The sequence below is a fragment of the Alligator sinensis genome, unplaced genomic scaffold (assembly GCF_000455745.1).
Source record: "Alligator sinensis unplaced genomic scaffold, ASM45574v1 scaffold1546_1, whole genome shotgun sequence".
NCBI classification, from domain to species: domain Eukaryota; kingdom Metazoa; phylum Chordata; order Crocodylia; family Alligatoridae; genus Alligator; species Alligator sinensis.
Window position 1 is genome coordinate 781,600 of NW_005842689.1, and position 10,568 is coordinate 792,167.

General features: G+C 41.9%; 2 protein-coding genes across 3 annotated transcripts in view; one reads left to right on the forward strand and one right to left on the reverse strand.

The window, feature by feature from the left end:
* Nucleotides 1-10,568, forward strand: part of GTF2E2 (general transcription factor IIE subunit 2) — a 64,951-nt gene that overhangs the window by 17,367 nt on the left and 37,016 nt on the right. The window lies entirely within an intron of this gene.
* On the reverse strand, nt 5,127-5,420 carry SMIM18 (small integral membrane protein 18). Its single transcript, XM_025215946.1, has one exon. It carries the CDS (start codon nt 5,418-5,420, stop codon nt 5,127-5,129), a length of 294 nt encoding a protein of 97 aa, XP_025071731.1.

Sequence of the window (10,568 nt, forward strand, 5' to 3'; positions counted from 1 at the left end):
CCCCCATGCCCCTTCTCTTCCCGTAAGACAAAAGACAAAACCTACGTTGGAACATTGAAACGGTGTCAATTTATAAACGTCATAAGTGACGTTCATTGCAATTTGGAGAAGTCATAAGTCGAGGACTGGCTGTACTTTGCTTCGGTCTTTCACCAAGCCAAGAGGAAAATCATGTCAGCTAGGGTACAGAATGAGCAGGGTTCAAATGACCACCTTCCTATTATTGCTGTAGAACTGATGTGTGATCAGTTAAAGAAACTGGACGTATATAAGTCAGCAGGACTGGATGAACTTCACCCGAGAGTGCTGAAGGAACTGGCCGAAGTCCTCACAGAACCCCTAATGAATCTTTTCCAAAACCCATGGTGCTCCAGAGAGGTCCCCGAGGACTGGAAGAACGCCAGTGTTGTGCCCATCTTCAACAAAGGGAAGAGGGAGGACTTCGGTAATTATAGGTCAGTTAGCCTTATTTCTATCCCATGGAAAATCCTGGAAAAATTCATTAAGCAGTGTGTGTGTGATAAACTTGCAGAAGGTAGGATTCTGAACGACAGCCAGCATGGCTTCATTGCAGACACGTCTTGTCTTACCAACTTCATCTCCTTTTACGATCAGGTGACTTGGCACCTGGATAAAAAAGAGGAAGTTGACATTATATACCTCAACTTCCAAAAAGCTTTCGATCTGGCCTTCCACGATGTTCTCGTAAGAAAATTGGAAGACTGGGCAAAACAGTCAGGTTCAATGTCAAGAAATGTAAAGTACTCCACCTGGGAATGAACAATCCCCTGCACACCTATAGGACTGGCAATGCCGACTTGATCAGAACTACGAATGAAAGGGACCTGGGGCTAATAATAGACCACAGTATGAACATGAGCCGGCAGTGCGACATTGTAGCCAGCAAGGCTAAAAATACCCTGGCATGCATCAATTGATGCATCTCCAACAAAACCAAAGAAGTGATTCTCCCACTCTACTCGGCATTGGTGACACTGTAGCTGGAGTACTGTGTCCAGTTCTGGGCACCACACTTCAACAAGGACATAGTAAAGCTTGAGAGTCCAGAGAAGGGCCACCCATGTGATCAGAGACTTGCGTGGCAAGCCATACAAGGAAAGGCTCAGGGATCTGGGACTCTTCAGCCTGAAAAAAAGGCTGATAGGTAGCAGCTTACTGTTACATCAGTGGCATACATCAAGGGTTCAGTGAACAACTGTTCACCAGGGCACCCTTGAGGAAAGCTAGAAGTAATGGTCACAAACTCTGGGAAGACCATTTCAGGCTCAACATTAGGAAAAACTACTTCACAACTAGGGAGTCTGGACTATGGAATAAGCTCCTTCCAGAGGTGGTGCAGTCGCCTACCCTGGAAATCTTCAAGAGGAGACTGACGGTCACCTTGCTGGGGTCACATGACCCAAGTTGTCTTTCCTGCTTGGTGTAGTGGGCTGGACCTAATAATCTTCCGAGGTCCCTTCCAGCCTTACAATCTATGAACATATATGTAAGAATAGTCTTAAATTTATTTTTAGGAACAGGGGAGTGAAAGGCATCTGCCAGCCATTGAATCCAGCTGTCTTTGTTCACAGGCAACCAGTTGTCAAAAAGAGCCTACAGAAACATCCACTGTGGCCTTTTTTGTGTATTACAGCCCCAAAGCACCAAAAAAAACCCACCTACAATATAGCACAGTCCATTCATAGCATCTGATGATGTAGGCTGTTGCCTATGAAAGCTTACGCCTCTCTGAAAGGGTTACATTAAGGGGCCACCCTACTGTGCCTGACTTCAGACTAGCAAGGCTAACTAACTGCCTCTCTACTGCTTGATGTTTCTTCAAAGTGTACCATGCACTGAGCTAGAGGAAGGCCAAGAAAGTCTAATGACCAGGGATCCTGGTTTTCCCTGATTAAAAAAAAATAGCAAATTCTCTGCTAAAAAAACCCCCAAATCCATTTAAAATTAAAGGCCTCCCCCCCTACCCCGGCCCTGCTGGTGCCCCTCATTCCCCGACCACAGTTTCCACAGCCTTGCTAGTGCCCCCCCCAGCCTCTGCTTCCCCAGCCCTGCTGGAGGGGGCCCCCAGCTGCCAGGGCTATGGACCTGGGTCCACAGCCCCTTGCCCCCACTCCCCCCTGCTGCAATCTTGGGTGGGGTGGCTCCCTGCTATTGCGTGCTCTCCCAGGGGGCAGGGGGGACCCAGGCCCTCCAGATCTGTACCTGGGGCAGACACAGGCTGCAGGCTCGGGCTCTTGCCCTGCCTTGGGGCCTCCCTAGCCTTAATGTCTGTCCCTGTCCTTAATCATTTTCCTGGCTGCTGAAGTTAGATCAGAACTTCACAGTGGATTGTACCTTGTTGCTCTCACAGCTGATCAGAGTTGGTACAGATTAAACCCATATACCAATTTTCCCTTGACATGAAATATAAAAGGATATAACCTAGGCCTTGTCACAGTGATATTAACTTGACCTCTTCTCATACAGTTTTTCATCAGTAGATCTCAACATACTTTAAAAAGAAAGCAACTATCATTACCTACCTGCGTGGCCCCACTGTCTCCAGCTGTGTTGGGTTGCACCCGCTGTGGGAAACGGCAAACCCGGATCCCTGCTAATGACCCTTGCCAGTCTGGCTTGAGGAAAAAATCATTCCTGGCCCCAAATCTGGGGATTGTTTTGATCCTGGGAGTGCATGAGCCACACTTACTAGTCAGACACTTTGAGAAGTTTCTCAGTCCCATCAGCCAATTTCCAATTTTTTAAAAGTAGGCCAAAAACCCTCCTCAGAAGGCAAATAACATATTGGGGAGGAAAGCTCAGGGGGATATTTCCTGACTCCTATAAGTAACCAGCAAAAACCTTAAAATGTTGGGTTAGTTGACACGTCCCACCTAGGGAAGCGAAGTGTATGGAATTCAGATTTAATTTTGGTCTCCCTTTTGAGTTGATGATTTTTTTTCTTTTGAGATCTTCTCAGCTGTTCTATAGAATTATTATAGTCACTTCCCTTCACTATGCCTCAGTTTCACCATCTGTAAAAGATAGGTAATAAGCGTTGCTTTCTTTTTAAATTATGTTGAGATCTACTGATGAAAAACTATGAGAAGAGGTCAAGTTAACAGTGTAACAAGGCCTAGGATATATCCTTTTATATTTCATGGCAAGGGAAAATTGGCATATGAGTTAAATCTGTACTAACTCTGATCAGCTGTGAGAGCAACAAGGTACAATCCATTGTGAAGATCTGATCTAACTTCAGCAGTCAGGAAAAATGATTAAGGCTAGAGACAGACATTACACACAAACCAGTTTAAGTGATCAGAAGCTGATTTAAACCTGTAACAGAACAGACATTTAGTGCACATAAACCTGTTTGAAAAGGCTGAAACCAGTTTAAGATAAACCTGGTTGAATGTAGTCTCAGACTTCACTGAGTTGGGTCAAACCAGTTTATGCAATGTCTGTCCCAGATCCCTTCCTAGTTTAATTTAAACCACAGTCACTCAGCATCCCAGATGCTTTGCACCCTGGGTGGGGCTGTTTGCTGAAGCAGAGCAGGGTTGGCCCAGCGCTTCTCCTTCCTAGCCAGAGCACTATTGCTGCTCTGGCTGGCTGAGGGACTGCAGGGGCTGCCAGGCTTCCCACTGCTCCACAACCCCTCCCCACTGGCTGCTCAAGCAGGGATCCCCCCTCCTGCCCCTCTCCCCTGGCAGGAACCCCAGCACAGGGACCTAGCATCTGGCCATGCCTCCACCCCCATCCTAGCTAATGCTGAGAGGTGTCTGTGTGGGCATCCAATTTCACTGGAACAAAGGGTAGACAGCTAGTGGCTTGCAAGTGCAAATGCACCCTGCAAATGAGAAGAGCTTGAAACTAATGAGCAAGATGTTTCCTTTTGAAGGGCTTGATTGGCAGATCAACTTTGTTCTGGCAAACAACCTGCTGGCTGCAATCTGTCAGTCTCCAAGAGGGAACAGAGAAAGGTGTTAGAAATGACCTGGTTTTCAGACAGTCTGAAGAAACAGGGAGATGGAGATTGAAAAGCTCAGTATCAACAGATGCAGGGTCTGGCAACACTTCTCCCCCACTTGAGCAGCCAGCAGGGAAAAGCCTGAGACAGTGCAGGCAGGGTTGGGGTTTAGACCCCTCTCTAATCAGTGTCCTGTCCTCAGCTCACCATTGTGGAAGGGAAGAGAGGGCGGCTTTATCCACCTCCAAATCAGTTCAAGCTTTGCAGGTTAAACTAGCCTGCAAAGATTGAATCAATTCAGGCTCAGGCTTTTTGAATGTCTGTCTCTAGCCTGTGTAACACAGAAAGCTGCAGTCTGAACAAGTGAGGAGTGCTTTTGGGGTTGGAGGTCAAGATGACTTGCAGTATTCTGAGTTTGAGGACAGAAAAGTAAGGCAACCTATGCTATGGAGGACAAAATGATATTTGTGTTTCCTTCCAACTTCATTCCTGATTACATACTCCTAGCAGAAATACTGAGATAATTTCATCCTGGTGTATTAATGAACTCAAATACTTTGAGTTGTTAAATTTGGGAAGAAATAGCATGGGACTCCTCTCTGGGCAGTGGGTAGAAACTGTCATGTCCTACCAGAAAATGGTCAGAGAGATTCTAAGTTTGTAGAATGATAAAGTTTTCTTTGGTTTTTATGTTATGGATTTGAAAACTATATTCAGATGAGGCATGTTATGAAATAAAATGTGGATTTTGTTTTGTTTTTTGTTATTCTTGGGTTTTTTGGTTTGTTTTATTCTCAGATGCATGGGATATGTCTAAAGACTAAGAGGCATGAGGTGGCCCAAGAGAAGGTGATAAATATTTTTCCAATTAAACAACATTATAAATTGTTCAGATGGACAAAAATTTACTCTAGTCATCAAATATAGACAACAAAAGTTCATTTGAAAACAGAAATCTTTCTTCTCACACGATATTGCAGTAGAGACCATCCATTTGCTAACCATTCAGTTTCATGTCCAGTGGAGAAATAGTATTGTTTGTAAAGATTTTTAAGGCCAAAAACTTAGGTGACTTGCTTAGTCATATAATGTAACAGATTTTGTTTAAAGTGTTTTAAATGTTTGTTCTTCTGTGAGTGATTATCAGTATTTCTTACACTACTTCTGTTTCACGCTTTCTAAATCTGTCCATCATGGTTCTAACGGGGTTGGGTTCATTCTCCAGGTCTTTCATGGTTTTATTTTTCACGCAGCAGCAGCAATCAAGCAGCTCATAGAGAAAAGCCAAAGCCACCAACGAAACTACAGTAAAAATAAATATAATCAGAATAACAAAGCAGGCAGTGTTCCAGTTATCATGGAAAGGATAAATCTTTTGCACTTGGAAACCAAGACATTCATAGATGTATGTAGTTTCATTCCAGTGACTAGTGTTGAAGGTTGCCATTGTTACGGAATCCTCTTAGTGGTTTCACTGCCACAGATCTGTAGGCTGAAACAAATGGAGAAACAAAGCTGAAGAGGCCATTTGAGGTTCTGAAAGTGGTAAATGAATCATGAAAAATCAAGTTTGTAACCGTGGCTATATTCTCAAGTTGGAAAAGTCATTTCAGGCTGAAAGTAATTTTCCCTACTTTCAGGTGCAGAAGTAATATTTTTTTGAACTGTGGGGCTGTGTAAATGCATACTGTTTTAAATGAAGCTGCATGAATATAGTTCTTTATTTTGCTTTCAAACATTTATTGGAACAAAATGCACAGCTAGTTGATTTTTTTTTTTTTTTAATTGTATTAGAAGGCTGGTATATTGTGATGTTTATCATTGTATGCTCTTGTTGCATTAAACAACAGATTATAAAGATTATTCTCGTCAGATCACAAAAGGCTTTTCAGAAACTTACTGTTTTTTATTTTTTTTATATTTGGTTATTGAATACTTTGTAATGTTGCTTTGTTTATTTAACATTTTCTTGGAAATAATAGGCCCATGAGTTATTGCCAGGTGTGAATATCTGAACAATGTGAGCGATTAGCATTTGCCTTTCTTGTAATATCCCCTGGATTTACAAGGTCTTTTTCCCCAACCCTGGGAGAAAATGCATTGCTTATATGTATTTAGAAATTATATTTGCCTTCCTAAAGCAGAGCTGAACTTTCACGTGGTTGTCTGAATTATAATGTAATGTTCTCATCTCATGTATTAAAAAACACTTTATTAATAGAAACTTCTTTGCATACAAATCAGTTAAAGCACAAATGCCAGTTCTTCTTAAGTGTTAACAGCACCCCCACTGTTCTCAAAAGAAGCTGCAAGGCAGCGATCACTTCATTCAGATACCAAAATGCTTGATGTACATTTAGATTAATCTAAACCCAGCTTTGGTGTTGAGTGCTTTGAAAATCTGGCACAAAATTCATTATTTTTGAGAAAAGAATAACAACTTCTAATATATAGGTTAGAACAGTAATCAGCAATGTTTCCCAGCAGCAGGCTGTAATGGTCCAGCTCAGGTTTGAGATGTCATAGGCATAGAGAAGGTTATCTGTCACGCAAGGTTTTATAATATCATAGTCATAGAGAAGTAAGGCTAAAGGTGTTTGGTGTTAGGGTCTGGCTGCTGCCCAGTTAAAACATAGTCCAGGAAAGCTCCCAGCCACTTGGTCATGATATGGTGCAGTACAGCATAGCGTAGCACAGGTGAAGCCCCCCTACTGCCAAACACTGCTGAAGCCCTAGCTCCACAGGCCAGATTCAGCCTGTGTGTTGTAGGTTTCTGACCTCTGGCCTAGAACACTGATATATCACCAGAGCTATATCTAATATCAATAATGCCAACCACGCAAAATGATCACGGGAGCTATGATTTCTAAGTAAAGTCTGACTCATGATCTCACAATAGAACTCTCAGATCTCTAGATTTTTTTTCTTCTGGTGCATGTAGAACAGCACCCAGCAGGTAAGTCTGTGGAGGGGAAGGAGGGGGGGGGAGGGGAATGGAGGCCCCCATGGTGAGGGAGGGTGTGGGATGGGCTGGGGTGAATGGGGACCCGGGGCAAGGCCAGTCATGTGACAGCTGAGGGTGGCTCATCCAGAGGCACAAGTTGGGGGGAGGGGGTGCATGGCTCCCCTGCACTACACATACCCCCATCAGAGAAATGGGGGACATACGGCCCCCAGATTTGTGCATGGGGCAGGGGTGGGCTACCTTCTGCCTTTGCCCTGGGAGCTGCATGATGTTGAGCCCACCTATGCCCCACGCAGACATCTGGGGACACATGCCCCCCATGCCTCTCCTTCAAGTGTGCAGAGTGGTGGGGAGCTGCACCCTTCCTCCCCACCTCTGGACAAGCCACCTTTAGCACTGTCACACAACCTGTCCCTGCCCCTTCCCCGCTCCTTCCCTCACCGTGGGGGCCTCGATCTGCCCTCCCCCCCCACTTCCCTTTCCCCTTGCCCCTTCCTTTCCCCACTTACCTGCTGGGCGCTGTCTTGTGTGTCTTTCTGGAAAGTGCTAAATGCACAAAAGTCTAGCAGATGTCATTCCAGTCATAACAACAGATGCAAATTTATTTATTTATTTTTTTTTACTAAAGCATTATCAGTTGTAGTAATATAGTTTTTGTATGAATCTCTGACCTGTTAGAAGTTAAATAAGTGACTAATGGGATTTATAAACCAACAGTCAGTATATTTGTATTGGTTTATACTTAAAAAATATCATCTCATGATTTACATACTAAATTTATTGATTTTTGTTTTAAGAGTCGGTTTCTTGATTTTTTTGACATGGTGGGGTTGGCAATACTGCAATATCCTGATTTATTTTCAGCCTTTTTCATACAATTTTATTGGGGACAATGCCTTTTTAGTTTGATATTATTCACATTTGTTCCTAGCCCAAGGAAAACAAATCTTCACAAGCGATTTTTTTTACTTCAGTTTTTTTTTTTTTTACATGTTATTATGTTTGGGCCACTGTGCTTGGCATGGCAATGTAGTCTTCAATGAGATAAAATGCTATTTCATTAACTAGATTTCTATAAAACTGGCAAAGATGTAGCAGTAAGAGGTGTCTCAGAATTCCTCTTGGTACAGATTGCCTAAGTATGTTGCAAAAAAGACAGCTTTCCTAGTTTCTGCCTGCTTCATTACCCTGACCTTATCTTTCAGCAGTGAGCATTATGGAATGCTTTTGTTGCAATCTAACGTTCTAATAAAAAAAAATCCAAGTAACAATAATTCCTAGTTTACATAGTCTCGTGTTGCTAGTCTGGTCCTATGTGAATAAATAAACAGGGTGGAGCCAAGACAAGAAAAGACTTTGATGCTGTATGAAGTTATTCAGCAATTGAACTTCATTGCTTTATTTTCACAAATGGTTATTATATAAAACTGTATTAAGGGACATTCAAGTTCCACAAAGTAATAACAGCAGGTTTATACAATGGTGTAGCTTATGCTGGGAATCAGGATTGGAGAGATGTGCAGCTCTTCTGAGATTGTAAGAAGCTATTACAGCTCCTTGCCATTTGCTAGTGGGAGAGCAAGCAACAGTTTGTTTGAATTTAGCAAAAGATTACCCTGGGATAGAAGTGGACAGGCCAAGCTTAAATTGGCATAACTGATACCAGTAGAGTATTACCCAGGGATTTTTAAGAGAGAGTTCTCCACTGGGCTGGGAAAAGTTACCCCCGTGACAAAGGTTTATAGCATCTGTCTGCTGCTTTTTACCTTGGCATAATGTTCATACAAAGATTTTTTTCTGTCCGCACACTAATACAATTTTAAATGAAAAACAGGCAGAGATTTTAGGACAACACATTGGAAACTAGCCATTTTTAAAGAAATACTTTTTAATCCACACCTATCCCTGAATGTGTTTGCTATACTTTATGGTTTAACAATCACTGTTGCTCTGTTTTCTTCTGTTTTTAAGAAAAGGATTTTAAGAAGTATTCAGCGTGGATCTTATTTTGTTCCCATTTATTTCGAGGCAGATTTAAGTACCCAGACTTTTGGTACTAAGCCTAAAGCAACTTTGTATTGTAGAACTAACTGCACAGTTTAAGTGAAAATAGAAAAGGTGACCCTGCATCTTGTTTCCCTAGAAGGGGGTGGGAGGATTTACCAGTTTTAAGACTTGTAACAGTGGAATGGGAGATGCCTCATTTGAGAGAGATTTGTGAGATGGGGCTGAGAGGGAGAAAGACAAGAGCAGTTTTCTTCTGCTGTGTCATCCTTCATCTTAAAATGTGAATGATAAATGTGTTTGTTTAGGTTTCTCAGTGCAGCAAGATTGAGGCTTCAGTAAATATCTTGAAAGTTGAATTTAAATAGTTTTCCAAATATGTTTAAGCTATTTATAAGCTTCAGTCAAAAATGAGCATAGCCTTGCAATCAGCAAATACCTGTATAAGTGGCCCAAAATGTTCTGGTAGGTGAATTGTAAAATGAAACGAAAAGTCCTGAATCTAAGCATCCTCTGAATGCAAGAATCAGTAATGTTGATGACCACTAGAATGAGTGACATGCATTTTCTCTTGCTCTTTCTTCTCTGAAAGGCTTCAGTAGCAAGCTCTGATACCCTCCTATTCTTCTACTTCCTTGTTCGGGAAAGTGTCACGTTGAATTTGGACACTTCACCTTGCAATAAAATGTGCACTAGTTTGTCTTGTGCTTGGCCATTCAGGGGGCCCTCGGCAAGATAGAAGACAGACAGCTGGTCCTACATGTGTAATCCCATGAGGGGCACAGAGGGAGAGGATTTTAGTCTCTGGCAACATCATGTTTTTTGTCACTGTGGGTGTTTGTTGCTCAGCCTCTGGGAGTGCCACGTCCCTTTGTACTTTTACCACTTGTTTTTGTATATATTTTTTATTATTTTTTTTGTATAATAAAGATTTTAAAAGTCAAAATTAAAAAAGAGAGAGAAAAAAAGAAAGTCTCTCACATTTTTCCCTCAACTGTGAATTTTCTATCCCTGGAATATATCAAAATGTTAACCTTAATATAATAATATTGTAGATTATTATTATGGAGTAAGAGTGACTCCATGTTAAGATCACTGTAGGCTTTCTGTTTAAATCATGTGTTCTAAAATTAATTTGGATGGGGAATAATTGCCAGGATTTTTTAAAGTGTCTCATAATACTACCTTTTCATTACAAGAAGTAGCCTAGAATTTTAACTTATTGTTTCCAGGTTTTTCAGCATATGAACTTGTATAGTTGAACTTTTATCATATATTCTCGCATATAACAGGCTGCAAAATGTATATCTACCTTGCTTTTTCAAAGGTAGAATGAAGGGGAAAAAATGGTTTTCCAGGGTTATGGCTGCACAGAGCAAGGACAGTCTTATCTTCTGCTGCAATAGTCTCCTTTCCTGCTTAGGCAGTGAAACAGGAGGAGAGAGACCAGAAGCAGTTAACAGACAGCAAAATAGCTCCACAAGGGTTAGTTTGATTAGTGGAACATCAAGAACGTTATGAGGGAGAGATGGTCTTAACATCTATGGAGTGGAGAACAATGAGCCAATAAATCAATTGACTCCCTTAGCTGCCTCAATCTTAGTGCCACAGCTGCTGCACTATGGA